At 43.1% G+C, this 16,889-nt stretch overlaps 1 protein-coding gene across 1 annotated transcript in view; it reads right to left on the bottom strand.

Annotated features, from left to right (window-relative positions):
- Window positions 1-844: 844 nt before the first annotated feature.
- Window positions 845-16,889, bottom strand: part of LOC131463471 (probable E3 ubiquitin-protein ligase HECTD4) — a 45,884-nt gene continuing 29,839 nt past the window's right edge. The window contains exons 55-76 of the mRNA XM_058635201.1: window positions 16,675-16,835; window positions 16,399-16,580; window positions 16,087-16,292; window positions 15,856-15,986; window positions 15,565-15,770; window positions 15,300-15,479; window positions 13,770-15,154; window positions 12,871-13,078; window positions 12,561-12,784; window positions 12,086-12,231; window positions 11,796-11,899; window positions 11,297-11,420; window positions 8,962-9,152; window positions 8,151-8,297; window positions 7,747-7,866; window positions 7,494-7,649; window positions 7,175-7,278; window positions 5,854-6,075; window positions 4,969-5,135; window positions 4,692-4,887; window positions 4,195-4,417; window positions 845-3,315 (exon numbers count right to left, since the gene is read on the bottom strand). Coding sequence (XP_058491184.1) covers window positions 3,179-3,315; window positions 4,195-4,417; window positions 4,692-4,887; window positions 4,969-5,135; window positions 5,854-6,075; window positions 7,175-7,278; window positions 7,494-7,649; window positions 7,747-7,866; window positions 8,151-8,297; window positions 8,962-9,152; window positions 11,297-11,420; window positions 11,796-11,899; window positions 12,086-12,231; window positions 12,561-12,784; window positions 12,871-13,078; window positions 13,770-15,154; window positions 15,300-15,479; window positions 15,565-15,770; window positions 15,856-15,986; window positions 16,087-16,292; window positions 16,399-16,580; window positions 16,675-16,835 — 4,920 coding nt within the window. The 3' untranslated portion in view covers window positions 845-3,178. The remainder of the gene's footprint in view (window positions 3,316-4,194; window positions 4,418-4,691; window positions 4,888-4,968; window positions 5,136-5,853; window positions 6,076-7,174; window positions 7,279-7,493; window positions 7,650-7,746; window positions 7,867-8,150; window positions 8,298-8,961; window positions 9,153-11,296; window positions 11,421-11,795; window positions 11,900-12,085; window positions 12,232-12,560; window positions 12,785-12,870; window positions 13,079-13,769; window positions 15,155-15,299; window positions 15,480-15,564; window positions 15,771-15,855; window positions 15,987-16,086; window positions 16,293-16,398; window positions 16,581-16,674; window positions 16,836-16,889) is intronic.

Here is a 16,889-nt window from a genome sequence, read left to right as displayed (position 1 = left end):
CTTATACCAGACTTTCCAAACTTTTTTATAGGGGGACCCAATTTTTATTGACGCAAAACAATCGTCCATATTAGGGGTGGCAATCGCCAGAGACATCACAATACTGTATTATCACGATATATATATCACAACATCTCGAGTGAGAGTGAGCACATGGCCCCATCTAGAGGACTAAAACGTCAACAGATTCCACAAAAAGTTTTGTTTTTAGTATTGCAATGGAAAATATTGTGATATTGCACTGTATCGACCCCCCTGGTCATTTTGAAAAAGTAGATCATTAATTTCCAAGAGAAGTTGTGTAAATTCATTAAAACCATATTATTTAAACACAATCAGCCTTTTCATCTATCTATCTAGCTAAGTAGCTAGCCTATCCATCCATCTATCGCTCGTTAACTAGCTAAGTAGCTAATCTATCTATACACCAACACTAGTTATCTAGCCAAGTAGCTAGCCTATCTATACATCTATCGCTCGTTATCTAGCTAAGTAGCTAGCCTATCCATCCATCTATCGCTCGTTAACTAGCTAAGTAGCTAATCTATCTATACACCAACACTAGTTATCTAGCCAAGTAGCTAGCCTATCTATACATCTATCGCTTGTTATCTAGCTAATTTATACATCTATCGCTAGTTATCGAGTTAAGTAGCCAGCCTATCTACTGCTAGTTATCTAGCTAAGTAGCTAGCCTACCTATCTATACATCTATCGCTAGTTATCTGGCGAAGTAGCTAGCCTATCTATCTATGGCCGTACGAAATCAGGCCATGTCAACCGTTGCATCCCGTGTACCTAATAAAGTGGCCGGTGGAGGAGGACAGTCACACAGGAGTTTTGTACATGAAGACATTTTTCTTTATTGTGACACAGAAATCTCAAATGCCATCTTGATTCTTTACATCTGTATAATCCACTTTTTAGATATGTTACGTTTTTCTGATGTGCGGAGAGGTAAGACAGTAAAAGTTAAGTTAATGCAACCATAAATAATTGTAATAAATATCAAGTAAATGTACAGCACACGTTATCGCAACGCCTCTTTGTAACGGACGTGTCCTTTCTTCTTTTCTTCTTTTCTTTAAATTCTAACCTTATCTACAACCCCGCAGTGGGAGGAGGAGGAGGAGGAGGAGGAGCGTCCCTGTTAGCAGCGTTTTTTTGTTTTCTCTCTCCACTCTTCGACAGAAGTGAAAACTCGCAAGCGACAAAAACACGCGTCGTCAAACGTCCGTTGTTTCTTTTCAGTCCAAGTTAAAAGTTTTCCTCACACAAGAAAAAAAAACTTGTTTCACTGTCCGACAACGAGACAAAATGTGATTGAAGATTTTTCCAAAAACAAAAAATCATCATAAAAAAACACAACAAACTGGAAATCCGACAGATGTCAGCGAGTTCGCTCTTTTTCTTTTTTCGTTTTCTTTGCGGGAAGTAGTGCAAACCAAAAACAAACAAGGTGATGATGAGGAGGTGACTCAGGTGAATTAAACATAAACAAACATTTTTTTTTGTTTTTTAACTATTTACATTTTTCCCAACCACATTTGATAATGAGTTAAATAAAATAAAAAAATAAACAGAAACAGCAGAAACCTGTTCGTTCTTCATTAAAGAAAAAAAGCAGAACTTAAAGAAAACACACCTCCCCTTCTGCAGTGTGTGTGTGTGTGTGTGGTCACATTCAGTAGCAGATTCACACAAAAAGATTTCAACAAAACCCTGAATCATAAAAACTCAGCTCGTCTCCTCCCGTGTCCGCAGCAACTTCCATATCAAAAAAACTTATTAACCACTTCCACTTTTAAATGCGATAAATAACCCTCTCTCTCTCTTCCGGGACTTGAATAAAATGTTTTCCGTTTACAGAGTTTGTCGTTTAGCGGTCGTATTTTGTTGTTGTATTTTAGAAAACAGGCAGTAAACGAGATTATATCCTGTAGAGCAAATTTTTCCACGACTGCTCATCGCTCAAAAATAGGCGGCAGCGGCCGCAGCTTCACACGTTTTTTTTTTACTTGTCCGGTGGTTGTCGTACCTTTGTCTCAAAATGTCCATTTAATTCCAAAAAAAGATTTCCACACACAAACCAGCAGCAGCCGACGATACAGCAAAGGCATGTTTTTCACAATATCACCCCCCGGACACAAGGGGGCGACAGAGGGAGGCAGGTGGGTTAAGCGTTAATAAGGAAAGACGAGGTTTACGCTTAGAGAGAGTTCAGCGATCGTGACTCAAAACGTGTAAAGTGCTGATACGCAGTCGTCAGTTAAAGACGCTAAATTCACAGAAACCCCCGACTGAAATTGTGTTAAACTCTCTCACGTAAAAGTGTGCGATGATGGGCGAAAACAAAAGAAAAAAGAAACGAAAGAAAATCGCGTCACAGTTATTTTACCTTTAACATCGTCCGCAGACTCAGTGCATCCAGAACTCACACGCAGCGTCAGTGTCAGTGCTAATTCAGATTTCTCTTTCCCCCAAATTTCTCCCGAAACCAAAAGTAAAATTAACGGAAAATAAATGTGTCTATTATATACGTGAAATATAGTACGTGCAAACGGCACATACTGCGATTAAAAACAAGCATGCAAAGCTATGGATGTTTACCGCATTCACCCTTGAATATAAAATAAATAAAAATGCCAAATTTTTCAGAATTATTACTTTTTTTTCTTCAGCTTTAAGTAAAGCTTGCGAGTTATTTATTGTGCAAAGTCTTCATAAGAACCTAAAACTAAGAAAATTGGGTTATCGTAACAAGCGGTTGTTACCAGTGAGCTTAATTCTGAAAAAAACTTTAAGAAAATTATTTATTTCAGGGAAAAATTACCTAAATTCAAAAAAAGGGTGCCAAATTGAAGTATTTTGGGGAAAAAGAGATGGGACATCTACTTAGAAATAATTACGTGATTAATTCAGAAAAATTGGGCCAAATTTACTATTTATTTTCGTAAAAAAATATCTCGTCAATTTTGAAAAACAACAAGATTTTTAGGGTGAATGTCGTACACTTCCGTACGAATCGTTGACAGCCACTGAAAATGAACTTAAATGTGTGATTTTGTTGTTGTTGAAGCAGCAGAGCGTAAAAAAACTGTGGTTCTGTGTTTCTGAGGGAAGTTTCCAGGAGTGTGGGGGGGGGGGGGAAACATTGCAGTTGTCGAAAAAAGTGGTATTAGCCGCTGAGAGGATCCTCGCGGTAGTGGATGGCGTATCGCAGCTTCTCCAACATCACGTCCAGTGAGGTGTACTGCGGCAGTTTCACCATGAACATACAGGTTTCCACGCGAATGTAGCGCGAGTCCGGCTGACCTGAAACAACGGGAACAGGAAGCAAGGTGTGTTACAACTGTTCATCAGCCCCAATTTCCTGTGGGACTTCTCAAGGCTCAAGTTCGGGCCCCATTCTCTTTGTTATCTCTTTTGCAAAATATCCCACACAACAGTCTTTAATAAGTTAAGTTTCCTGAAATCTAAATGAAATAAAAGACAAAGATTGTTGTTTTTTGGACGACCTGAACATAAAGGTTTCCACACGAATATAGCGCAAGTCTGGAGGACCAAAAACAACGGGAACAACAGGAAGTTGTGTGACAATTGTTTACCCTCAGCCCCACTAGGGCTGCAGCTAACAGTTATTTTCATAATCATAATTTCTTTCTCAAACTTGGTAATAATGATGTTCTCAAACGTCTTGTTTTGTCCACAAACCAAAATGACTCAGTTTGAATGATTTCTTTGTTCTATGGAGCAAAGAAACCAGAACATATTCACATTTAAGAATATGAAAAATCAGAGAAACTGTTTTGAATCCTTAAACTGATTAATTGATTATCTAAATAGTTGACGATTAATTTAGTAATTAGTAATTTAGATTCATCAAGTAATTGTTTTAGCCTTAAGCGCCACTTTCCTGTGGGGTTCCTCAAGGCTCGATTTTGGGCCCCATCCTCTTTGTTATCTCTTTTGCAAAAGATCACAAAGAACATGTAATCTTTAATAAATGGAATAAATGACATTAAATCTTGGATGGAGTTAAGTTTCGTGAAATGTAAATGAAATGAGAGATGACGATTTTTTTGTTTTGGGTCGTCCAACTTCTCTTGCCGTTCTTCTGCCAAAAAATTCATTTTTTATTTAAAAACATCTCATAGAGGCTTCATTTACGTGAGAGGCTTTTTTAGCCATTACCTGCAGCTCCATCAGGGGGCGCTATCTTCATGGGGTACGGGGGAACGTGGGCAGTGTCGGGCCCGCCGTCCTTGCATGGGCAGGTGAACGGGATGCGCTCCTGGTTGCACGCGAACTTGATGAACTTGCAGAGTTCCTCTTGAGTGAACATCTCCAGTGCAGTCCAGAAGAACTCGATGTGCTGGTCCGTCTCCATCAGACCAACCTGATACATGGTGTGAGCCTGCACACGGAGGGGGCGGGGTTACACACGACGACTGAAACCTTTCACAGAAGCATGCAAATGTCGCATGTCGCAGGATCCTTCTAGAGCCCTAAGCTCTTCTGGTCCTGGACATTCAACCATCGTCAGAGTAAATAAATGATGTATTGAGAAATTTTGTCCAACTCTTAACAGTGTGTGGCTACAACAATAAACACAGAATGCACGAAACCCTTGTCTACATCGAACACCGTATGTTTTTAATGTCATATGAAAGAGATTGAAGAAGCTTTACCTTGAGGAACTCCAGGTTGATGTAAGGCAAGCCGCACGTGCGCAGCTCCATCTCCAGGGGGCTGAGCATGGTGAGCAGCTGCAGGGGAATGATGGAGGCCAGTCCCGCTCGCACCGCCGCCATACACTCCACGTTCTGCAGCTCCCTGAGACGAAGGCTCCGCACCGCCCGCGCGTACACGTCCTTGTTCTCCCAGCTTGGAAAACACAACAATTTGATGAGGAAACCTGAGCTCATTACTGGAGAGAACAACGTAGTCCAGTGAGGTTTCTCGTACCCGACGGTGAGGCTGCGTCCTCCCTGACAGAGCTCCACCTCCTCGCCGGTCATGGTGGTGTAGGTGAAGGTGCAGCTGGGGCGGCTGGGAGAGTCTGGACTCTCTCCTGAGTGATGCTGGGAGCAGATCTCGGCACACAGAGCCTCCAGCTCTGCCTCATCAGCCACCTGCAGGGTCAAAGATATATACAGTATATAACATAATCAATGTATTCGTGATGACACAAGGTGAAAAAGGTGATAGGAGAGGGAATCTCTAGGTTTCTCACAACTTGGTGCCATTACAGTCCAGATTATAAACGATTTAATTGTAAAACGATTGTCGACACATCAGAAATGTTCTTCATATTTGTATTTAATGATCCATATTTAAAATGACCACATATAGTGACTCATTTTATAATAGGAATAATAGGGAACTCCTTATATGGACACCCTGGGGGTGTGTCTATAGGTCGTTTTTTGTCGTCTTATGAGTCAAAGTTATGATTCATTTTATATCAAGTGTTTGGGAGATTTTTAACTTTGACACATAGACACAAAGACACATATTATTACTGTTCTGCTTCATGCATGGACAGAAAAACAGAGTACAATGAATATAGCGATTATAGCGTCATCCTGTTAAAAGGAGCAGAAAGAGTGACGCGCTGACGAGCCTTACACCTCAAATTCTTATTTATAAATCATGACAAAGCTCCTGTCTATATTTTGACTGTCCTTTCTGCAACAACTTATGACTTTTAAGATGAACTGCAAGTATTTGGCAAACCCCAAATCTCCAGTGACCGGGTCTTTGAGAATCTGATTTAAAAGTGCTATTTCTTTTCTTAGTCCTTCAACAAACTTTAAATCTATATTCCTATGATCAGTGACACTGCCTTACATTATCAAACTTTTTGATGTAGTTGTGCGTGAGGACGTCGGCCTCCTGCAGGTCCTGATCCGGGTCCAGGGCCTCGCCGGCCAGACCTTTCCAGAACGAGCCTAAAAGGTCCAGCGGGAGAGGCACGTCGGCGCGGATGGCGATGCCCAGGAGCTGCCCGAAGAAGTGCAACAACTGCTCCTCTGCATAGCTGATAGGACACGGGGTCAGGATGTACTTCCCCTGAGGAGAGAGGCACAAAACCAAACCATGAGTCATCATAAATCAGAAGTCAATAACAGAGGAGTTTCTCCATAATAACGTCATTCTGCCCAACTCTCTATTTAAAGTAAAACTGAAAAGGCTTCCTCTTTTTTCTGCGGACAGGAAAAAAACATGAACTTCTGCTGCTAGAGAGCGAGTCTCCCACACCCACTTCCTCATCGTGTACAGTAAATCTCAGTGTATTATGTGACAGTTCTTTCTCTCGGTCCTTATTCTGCAGGTACCTGCGACTCCTGGGCTACAGAATCCACATTCCCCTATAGAGCGATTAATATGGTTAATAAATGCCGCACTATTTATTGTGTTTATATATTTTTATTATCAGATTATACGATTTTTAAATCCAGTCTATCCCAAGCTACATTTTATCTTGCATTGGTAAACAAATCATTTACCACCAAGAGATGTTTGGTGGTAAATGAATGAAAACCCAGTCGGGGTACAAAAACAATAAAATCTTTGTCTCTCATTTCATTTCATGTCATGTCACTTATTCCATTTATTAAAGATTATATGTTCTTTGTGATCTTTTGCAAAAGAGGTAACAAAGAGGATGGGGCCCAAAATCGAGCCTTGAGGAACCCCAGAAGAAAGTGGTGTTGAAGGCTGACACACGATACATGGTCGGTGATACCAATAACATCAATACAACAATTCTGTGATAATCAATATATTGCAGAACAATCATATAGCGATACATCACGATATCTGTAGAACAAAGGTCATTAAGTCTATGTATTGTACGTGGACGGAGCATCTCTTAACGTAGCTTTCTCCACCATTATCCCGCCGTAAACTCCCTCTTCTTCTTTAGCCAGGTCACTTCCCCCAAGTTTCCCTCGTTAATTTGAGCAGCAGCGCCACCACAAGGAGACATGAAGTAGCCAAGCCACATGGACTGTTTACTTTAGAGCGTCTCTTTTGCCCTGGTTAATTGATTACCGTTTTGCTCGAGGAACGATACATCACCAAAACCCATATTTGGACCCACCCCAACATGGCATAATATATTTTCAAGAACCAAAGGTGTGTGTGTGTGTGTGTGTGTGTTAGTTACCTTGTTACGGTTGGCTGCAGCACTGGGGCAGGGGAGCAGCAGTGAGAGAGCAGAGCTCTGTAACTCCTTACACACCTGCCATAGGAAGTGTCTGAAGGAACCACCTGAAGATGCAGATCCATCAAATGTACAGTGAGGTTGGGGAAAATGGAAAAAATAAATCTAATCTAGAGTCATGGCATGATTTATACTCCGCTGCACGTCAGTTTGGTCAAGCGACAGAGATGATACTTTGCTCTCATGTCAAGGCTGAGGACACAATGTGCATGAATCAGGATCTAGGCGGTGCAGACAAAAGAGATGTCAAAGAGAAACTAACTTGTGCCATGAACTTCCTCTCCAGTGAAGCGGATGTTGAAGGCGTAGGTCGGGTCTCCTCCGCTCGCCAGCTTCACACAGAGCTGCGACGACGGCACGCAGGACAGCTGTCGCGCTGCCTGGCAGAAGTACGTGTTCTCCGATGATCTGATCTCACCTGAGGGCACAAACGCCACAGAAGTACAGAGAAGTATGAGTACGAGTACACGTGACACCAATCGGAAAACGAAAGTGAGCAAAGCGAGAATCCCGACCTCCTACAATCTCCAGAGGGTCCAGTGTAATCTCTGGAGCGGCGTGGTCGGCTGTGCGCTGCACTGTGGCATTCAGGACTCTGTTCATCACGGTCACCTTAGTGTCGTAGAAGATTAGACCTGTAAGGATTAGACAAAAAAAAAAAAGAGAAGAAGATCAGAGTCAGGTGCTTTCAATTGAGTTCAGATATCTTAATTTAAAGGGTTATATGAAAGAAATTTGCCACGTTTACTGCTACTGTTTTTTTCTTGCCAGCTTGATTTGGGGGTTGCAGTAACCATTTCAACCACTAAAAGTCACGATTGTGCATCATTTACATACAGTATGTTTACATATAAAGTATTTGATGTTTTCCTTAAAGGCATTAACGTGACTTGGCTCAGTCCTCTGGTCCCGCACTGACCTTTGGCCTCGCACAGCAGTGCTGCAATGCTGTTCTCATAGGTGTGAGTTTGTCTGAGCTCGACGAGCGGCAGGAAGAAACTCTCCAGAGTGTTGTTGAGCGACTGCAGGAGAGCAAAGCGCAGACGGAGACTCTCGGCCGGCACGTCTGAAAAAATAATACATATATTACCATAATATACATATATGTGTAAATAAATATATACACGCACACACACTAAAACATGAGACACACACCATTAAAAAAAACTAGTGCATAGAACTTTACTTAACTAAAAATAATACATTGTGTTCAAATAAAACATTTGATAAATAATTCCATCATAAAATAATAGGAGCTTGTTTTAAACAGTCTTTTGAACCTATTAACTGACTAGTGCTGCAACGATCAATTTTTATATAAAATTTATCTTTTGATTACGATTAATCAATGAGTTGTTTGGTCCATAAAATGTATGAAAATTAAAATCAAAATTAAAAATTAAAATCAGAATCTCTTTTCACTTTCTTGACCTAATGCTTCTTTTAGACAATTTTATCAGAAAAATCACAACCCACATTTTTGCTGTAACGCTGATGACACACAGCTGTACATGCCCATGAAGCCGGATGATGGTTAATGAAGTTGCAAAACTCTAGTTATGGCCTGAATGACTCATCCAGTTGACCTCACAATGGAAATTGTCATTTTAGGTCAATTTGATTAAGTGTCAATTTGTTTTATTTATCTCTGATGTTCAGCTGTTGTTGTTTGCTTTATAAAGTGCTTGATAAATAAAGTTGGACTGGACTGTGTGAACGGGGGTTCTTACTGAGCAGACAGGCCACGCGAGGATCGGCAGCGTCACCGGGGTCCAGGTAAACTTCGTGTGGGTGGAGTCTGGCCGGCGTGATGGCCAGGTGACGACACAGCCTGTTGATGTACTGGACCAAAGCCACGTCCATTTCCAAACCCCACTTCCTGGAAGCCTTCTGAGCGTGACGTGTGTCGATACAGGTGCATCTGTTTTAAAAAGAAGAAGTTACATACAGAGCACTCACTCCTACTTATCTCCTTATCCCAAAAATGTGTTACTGGGCTCAGCCAGACGTCGCTCACCCGCTCCACTACAGTTGGTTCAAAACGCCGCCGCTCGGCTGAATTTTAGCGACACTTCACTGACCCCTGGTTCGTTTCTGGGTTGATTTTAAAAATTCTTTCATTTGTTTTTATTAATGTCTTCATGGTGTTGCCCCACAGTATCTGCTTCCTCACACTCTCTCTGGTCGGCAGCTCAGTCTTTGTTCGTCGTCCCTCAAACAAAGAGGAAGCTGAGACTGCGTATTTTCAGTCACTGCTGCCAAACTGCGGAATGAGTTCACATGCAGGTCGACTCACTTCCTTTTTTTTTTACGTCCTCTCTTAAAACACTTTTTTTTTCTCTTTGGAGTTTAACTCAGTTTGAGTTTGATTTTTTTTTTTTTTACTGTTTCATTGTTTTTAAAGTTGGAATGGATCAAAAAAGACAGAGTGTCCAACACAGTTATTCCCAGAGACTGGGTTTGAACTAGATTTGGTGTCCCACAAGATTCAACCCTCGGGCCGTTATTATTTTCAACCTCCATGTTTCAATGCGACACACTTTATCGTGACATGAGACATGATATGGTTTATGGTTTTGAATATGGTCACATCGTAAGTAGAGCTGCAACTAACAATTCTTTTCATAACTGATTGACCGACCTCGATTTTTGTTTGGTCCACAAAATGTCAGAAACTATTGATCGGCGTTTTCCCAAACCTCGAAAAATGATGATGCTCTCGAGTTTTCAGTTTTAATGATGAAGAAACCTGAATATATTCACGTTTTAAAAGAAGCTGAAAAAACAGAAAGCTTGTTTAAATTATAACAGTCGGCAATTTATTTAATACGAATAAATTATATATTAAAAAAAAAAGTAACTTTACACGTCTTTAACTGAAGCCTAATTATTTGTGTTAAAGCAGAATTTCCTTGTTTCAAACACACGTAAATATCCTTTATTTAACATTAAAAAGTCAAAGAAATAAACCAGACATAATCTGAAACAAAAGGTTATAAGTGTATTTTATGATCATGTAATACAGAACATAAAGAGTGGATTTCTTTTTATTTTAGAGCGTATTTATAGTATAGTATCACTCTCAACATCTCAAAAGATTCATATTTATATCCTGATATAGCTCATATATCAGGATTTAGCTTAAAAATATCCAAGTAATTATTTATAAGCCACAGCGCCCAGCTTTACTCTTTACTGTTAATCGTCCAACATTTGGAACTGCTTTTAGATTTCACTCTCATGCTTAACAGAACAATCCCTGTTTTGCTTCTCACGTGCCGACGTGCCCACATAAGAATTTCTCACAAGACAGTTTCTGCGTCGCCCGTCACAAAATGCTGTTAATTCTCGGAAACGGGAACATGTTTCTTAGAGTTGGTCACAGGACAGTCTCCGTGTCGCCAGTCTACACAAAATGCTGGGAAATTCTCGGTTACGGGAACATGTTTGTCCTGTAGTTTTACCTCTAAACTGTTTATGTATGTGAGATTTAGTATCGTTCTGAACAGCTGTTAAACTCCCTCCTGTAAACACGAGGGGAGCAAAATATGTTTCAGTTTCAAAATGACTGAATTTTTATATTCACTTTCTGTTTTTGTTGTTTTACTGGTTTGCCTTTTGTATCGTTTTATTTTTCGACCAAGGAAGGCACATTTTATTTTGAAAAGTGCTCTAGTTTTTTTTCTTAAACATAAGAATCTGAACTCCTATAGCAGCTGTTTTAAAGTTTAAATTAAGGTTGATTATATAAGGGAACATTTTTCTTTTTTTTTTTTTATGTGCAAGAATGAGCACAAACGGTGAACAAATAAGGACTTAAATGAAATATGATGGAAAAAAATTTAATTTAATGAAAATAAAATTTTTATAAAACACTGCATTTGTATGTTAATGGTACTGTTAAAATATGGCCCTCGTTAAAAACATTTTTGGACACCCCTGGTGTAGGTGGACCCTAAATATCAAAGAGGCTTTCGGACTTCTGCGGAGCTTTGGCACCACCTAGTGGGTGTTTTGTAATGCATTAAAATACATCAACTTAAATAAGGTCAAATGTTTTCTCACCTGTCAAAGTGGAGGTCAAAGCCACAGGCTAAGATTGCCCTCCAGACACTGCGGATGTCCTGTTTCGCACGGTCAATGGCAAATTTATGGAAACCTTCCAGCGTCAGGAACTTCTCCTCTGGGACTGAAGAAAAAAGAAAAAAAAAATGTGTGATGAGGTGTAGAACATATGTAGATATGTTATATATACATATATACTGCTCATTTGGGGATAACAATAATAATAATAATAAAAATCAATTCATACAATATGGTCATTGCTCATTCATAGACATATTAAATATGGCTATTTTATCTTCAATTTTAGCCAAATGAAAAAAAGGATTCACCCATATTTTACACAATGGACCTTTAATATAATGCAAATACACATGCAGTGGATTCATAAAAGCTTGATGAATTGATCAAAACATTTTAAAAACACACTACATTAACCTCCACTGTTAATAAACCTTCAGTGCTGTGTGTAGTTGTGTTTTGGGTGTGATTTTGTACCAACCTTCGGTTTTCTTAGCCGGAGATTTTTCCACGTCTTTCTCATCAGGTCTGGATTTCTCTGGAGATTTAGGTTTCAGGACCGTCTTCTTCTCACTTAGCGCCGTCCTGGTAGATAGAGGCAAGAGACCAGAGAGTTAAAACACCCCTAACTCATTCATGCCCGGATCACGCAAATTAGCAGAATAATTGCAAAATCAATGAGGATTCATAGCCACAGAAAACACTTAATTAACTTATTTTAAACTTTAAACACACTCAGCAGCCGCTTCATTAATGTGGTAAAAGACTCACCTGACACTGTTGAGCACAGACTTTTCCTTGGTGACAGGTTTGGTGATGGGCCTCTTGGTGCTCACTACTTTGCCTTGATGCTGCTCTTTGCCGGCCTTGCTGTACTTGTTCTTATTGGGCTTGGGTGTACCGTACTTCCTTAGAATCTGAAAGAATATACAAATTACTGTGACATGCTTAAATGAGTCTGTACTCACTCAGTCAGGACCCACATAAAGCCCAGAAATGTGTTGAATTTTCCCAACCTTTTAGTCAAGATTGATGTGCATATGTTTAAAAAAACATGTACGAAACGTTTTAATGAATTTGAATGAATGAATTTAATGAATAATCTGTTTACTAATTCACTATAGTACGCAAAGATGTGCTCGTCGGGGCAAAAAACGCGCCAATTCGTACTAGTTTACATTGTGGTTTTGGCCTTAAAATAATAAAAAAGTGGGAAACTCTACTGGAAACCACTGTTTTAACACACCTGGGTAAGTTGGTCTTCGAGCACTTTCTTGGGAGGTCGAACATTGGTGAAGAACGTATGCAGGAGGTTCCCCGGCGTCTGCGAGTTGATCTGCTCTTTGCTGAGGTAAATGTCCGACACTTTCACCGGCTTCGCTGGCGTGAGACTCAGCATCTGTTCCGAGTGCACGCAGCTCTTAAAGATGTCCATGAGCACGTCTCGCGCTCCAGGCACGAGTTTGTCACCTAGAGACAAAGAGTCCGGGTGAGATTTTTCAGCCTAAAACACTTGTTTTAAAAGAGAAAACATATAAACAGCATCAAACACCGACTTCTGACTGATTTGTCCAGGAAGTAGTCTTCAAGGGCGGAGCTTCCCTGCGTGTCAAACAGGCTTTGGTTTACACTGGAGGCCGTGAGGATCTCCTCATTGGTCAACTCCATTAGCTCCTCTTCACCTTCCAGACTGGACAGACCAATCAGATCGCTGCTGTTGAAGAGACTAGCGCGGATCTTTTCCACTTTGGCCCGAGAACGAACCTGATATTTACAAAAGACAGACAAGAATTTTTACTTCTGCACAAAAAAGAAATACAAAAAAATTAAGGGTCAATTTTAGTTGTGCATCTATTACACTAAGGTGGCAGCAGCAGAAAGAGTTTAGGGGACAGCATGAAAGTTCCTTGAATGCATCATGAGCAGGGTTTAAGTCAGTGGACTGCATGTGTGTGAGTAAGTATTAAAATTTAATAGGTTCCATGAATGCACCTTCAAATAAATGTGGACTCTCATTAGCTCTCATGAACAGATGCAGCAGGGGTTTGCACCGGTTCATGTCACGTGAGTCTTTAAACTGTTGTTTTGGTTAATCACTGTGAGAAGAAATCATGTAAACACTAATTTAGCCCATAGTGACCCATAATTTGTGTGAGCAACCATGTCTGTTGAAACCTCAGCCATCTTTGCTAAAGTTTACCAGGTGGTTAAACAAGTCATATTTACAGAGTGTGCGGTGAAGGGAACGAAATGACGCAGTGGCGTATACGTTGGATGTCTGTACTTTCTACATTCAATTGATTCAACAGAGGACAGTGTTTAAACACTAGATTATCCTTGAGAGAGTGATCTATTTTCCGAGCCTCCACAGGTTTGAAAGTAAGGGTCTGCTGATGCCAGCTTGTAAATTGTTCGATCAGTCGACCTCTAATTGATAAGTTCCTAATTGACCCACCTCAATGACGGCGTAGCCCTTGATGGGTCTTGCCGTAACTGCGTTGCTCTCCAATGAGGTGACTGTGTGCACAGAGCCCCCGTCTGACATGGACGGCGTATCTGCACTGTCCAGAGGCTCCCCCAAGCTGCCAAGACTCCCCAGGCTTCCTGTGCTACACAGGGACGTGTCCAGACTCTCCTGACTAGACACAGTCTGCGGGGAAGCGACGGCCGAGCCCGCAGCAGCAGGGGCGAGGGGAGGGACTGCCAACATCTCCTGATCGACTGAGAGTTCGCTGCCAGTGCGGGAGACTCCCTGAGAGGAGCTGCAGATAGAGGTCTGGCTAGTCGACGCGGAAGCGCTCACGCTCAGCGCTGGAGTCACGCTGCTGGAACTGTCGGGACTCTCGGGACCTCCGTTGTTGGGGAAAGGACGCTCAGGTTCAGGCCCCGCTTTTCCATCCTGAGGGCTAGAAACCCCAGCTCCAGCTTTGGGCTTCTTCGGGTCCTCTTCCTGCAGAGGGATGAAGATCTCATCTTTGAATAGCCCTCCGTGGCCGTTGCAGGCCCTGCGGATGGCGTTCCGGACAACGCTCTCCTCCAGATGCGTGGGGATACCTGAGAGCACCAGCAGGCGACTGTGGGCGGTGGGACCCACCAGAGCCTGGCAGGCGTCCGTCACTGCATCACTGGTCACACTCAAACCTTGCGGGTCCTTGTTTGCGAGGTGTCGCAGGATCATGAGGAGAGTGAGGCAGCGGTGGAACCAGAGCATGTCCTCAGGTTTACTGCCCGCCATGTTCAGGAGGGCGCTGTCGCTCTCCGACAGCCGCGCACCACTGCCGACACTTCCCCGTTTCCCAGAGACCGCCGCCGCCACCGCGGCTGCCGCTCTCTCCCTCTTCATCTTCACCTTCTTGCGCTTGGACAGCAGACTGGGGCTCTGCGGCGTCTGGCCTGGGGACGATGACGAGGACGAGGAGGAGTCGCTAAGGTTGGGGGCGCTGGTGGAGGACAGCGCTCCCACTGAGCTGCCGCTAACGTTGAGAGGAAGCGTCACCTCTGCCACGGCGAGACACGCCTCCATAAGAGCGTGGAAGTAGGTGGAAAAGCGACTCTGCTCGGCCCCCAGAGCCAAAGCGATGCCTCCCGAAGATGAACCGCCTCCTCCGGCTCCTCCCACCGACCATCCCTGAGTCTCCCGGTCGTAGAGTTTGCGCAGTTCGGTTTGCAGGGCCATGAGCACCGCGAGGCAGGGGTTCAGCAGCAGAGCGATGGAGCTGGAGAGGCCTGCCGGACTCTTCCGCTGCTCCAGGTGGTGAATCTTCCGCAAAACCTCCGCCAACAAGTGAAAGGTGAGTTCTTTGATGGAGGGAGCCAAGTCAGTGGACCACAGCAAACCACCTGAAACAACAACGCAGACAGAGAAAACTGATATTTTAGGATTCAGAGATACAGTATCTGATTCAGATCACTGCTTTAATCACAGTTAGTAAATCATGTGATTTTGAGTGTCTATATTCCACCAAAAGGGGATACCAGCACCTACCTAGTAGTTCAACGACCTGCAACAGCACAGACGAGGGCACGGTGTCCAGCTCGTCCTCCGTCCGCTCACTGGCGTCGCACAACTTCCACGTCAGCAGCTGCTCAGCAAACGCCATGGCCAGAGGATACTCGAGCGGCAAGGAATGCAGCACCAGCACAGCACCAGGAGGGGGCGACACCCCTGCAACATCAAGATAATCAAAACAATTTTTTTAACTGTTTTTTAAGAAAGGTTGAAAAGTGAGACTGAACTGAGAGTTACTCACCCAGTTTGATGTGAACTTTATCAGTGGGTATGATCACAGAAGGATATTGATTGGTGGTGGGAGGCGGGGTAAGGCCTGTGTTGGTGGGAGAAGCATCCAGAGGGTAACACACAGCCTCCATCAGATTCAGCTGCCCGTTCCTACGAACTTTGTGACCCAGACCGTAAACCATGACTCGAGCCCAGGGAGCCTTGTACAGGCTGGAGCTGACGGAGCGGAAAGGAAATGTTTTAAAAATGGATGTTTATGAAATGAACGTCAAATGAACCTGCGTACAGCAAAGTCACTCACTCTTTGCGGCAGCCGAGCTGACCCTCCTTGCAGGACACGATCACAAACGCGGCGCCGGGAAAGCTGACGTCCATGCTCACCTTTGACTCCGTGACGGGAAACTCCTCAGATGTAAACTGCTCCGGTGCATTCTGTCGACATTTCCCACAAATAATTTTTTTTTAATAAGTTAAGCAGCTTTTACTAAAGACATTAGTGGATTAAACCAAGTACTGGAAGACGAGAGCTGACCTGCAAGAAACAGCAGATTTGCTTGGTGAGCTCGAGTAAACTTTCCTCTCCTTGATGCAAGGCACGGGTGATGGCGACGGTCAACCATTCCCTGATGGGCTGAGCATTGCCCTGGTAGAACAGGTCTGTGGGGGAGCAGCTTTGGCCCTGGAGGTTATGAAGCAGTGACTGAGCCAGCAGGATAGAACTAGAACTAATAGTGCCATCTGCAGGGGGAACAACACCAGAACAGTCAGTTTAGAAACAGGGAACAGAAGAAAAACATCTTTTTAGGGTAATGGCTTCTGAGAAAATTTGGTTTGAATAGAATACCAGGAAGGGGCGGGGCCAGCAGCTGATTGGACAGAAGCTGCAGGTGCTCCAGGGTGATGTCCCGCACAGCAGGTATGTGGAAGAGACGAGTGAAGGTGTGCGGACTCTTGGGGGCAAAGATGTTGAGCAAGGCCATGCGGCAGTACAACCGAGCCAGCGCACTCTCACAGCGAAGCAGTTCCCTGAGGCAGAGCAGGGAAAACAAGACGTGACACTGTCAGTGACACAGGAGCAGGAAGAAGAGCCCGCGGTCAACACTTATTAAGTCTGCATTACCTGTGAATCTGGATGTTACTGCTGTCCAGCGAGACTAAGCCGTTCGCTGCGGTGCGTCGAGACCCAGCAGGGGGGCGCTCCAGCATCTCTATGGGATACCAGTATCTCACCAGCACACCCTCGCTGCGCAGGTACGTCTCCACCTGCACAAGTTCATTCACCTGCAAAAATACACACACACACACAATCAAAAGCATGACTTCCATGTTTCCTTG

Source organism: Solea solea, chromosome 8 (genome assembly GCF_958295425.1).
Source record: "Solea solea chromosome 8, fSolSol10.1, whole genome shotgun sequence".
In the NCBI taxonomy this organism is placed as follows: Eukaryota; Metazoa; Chordata; class Actinopteri; order Pleuronectiformes; family Soleidae; genus Solea; species Solea solea.
The sequence above is the reverse complement of the archived record's forward strand: the minus strand, read 5'-3'. Positions and strand labels throughout refer to the sequence as shown.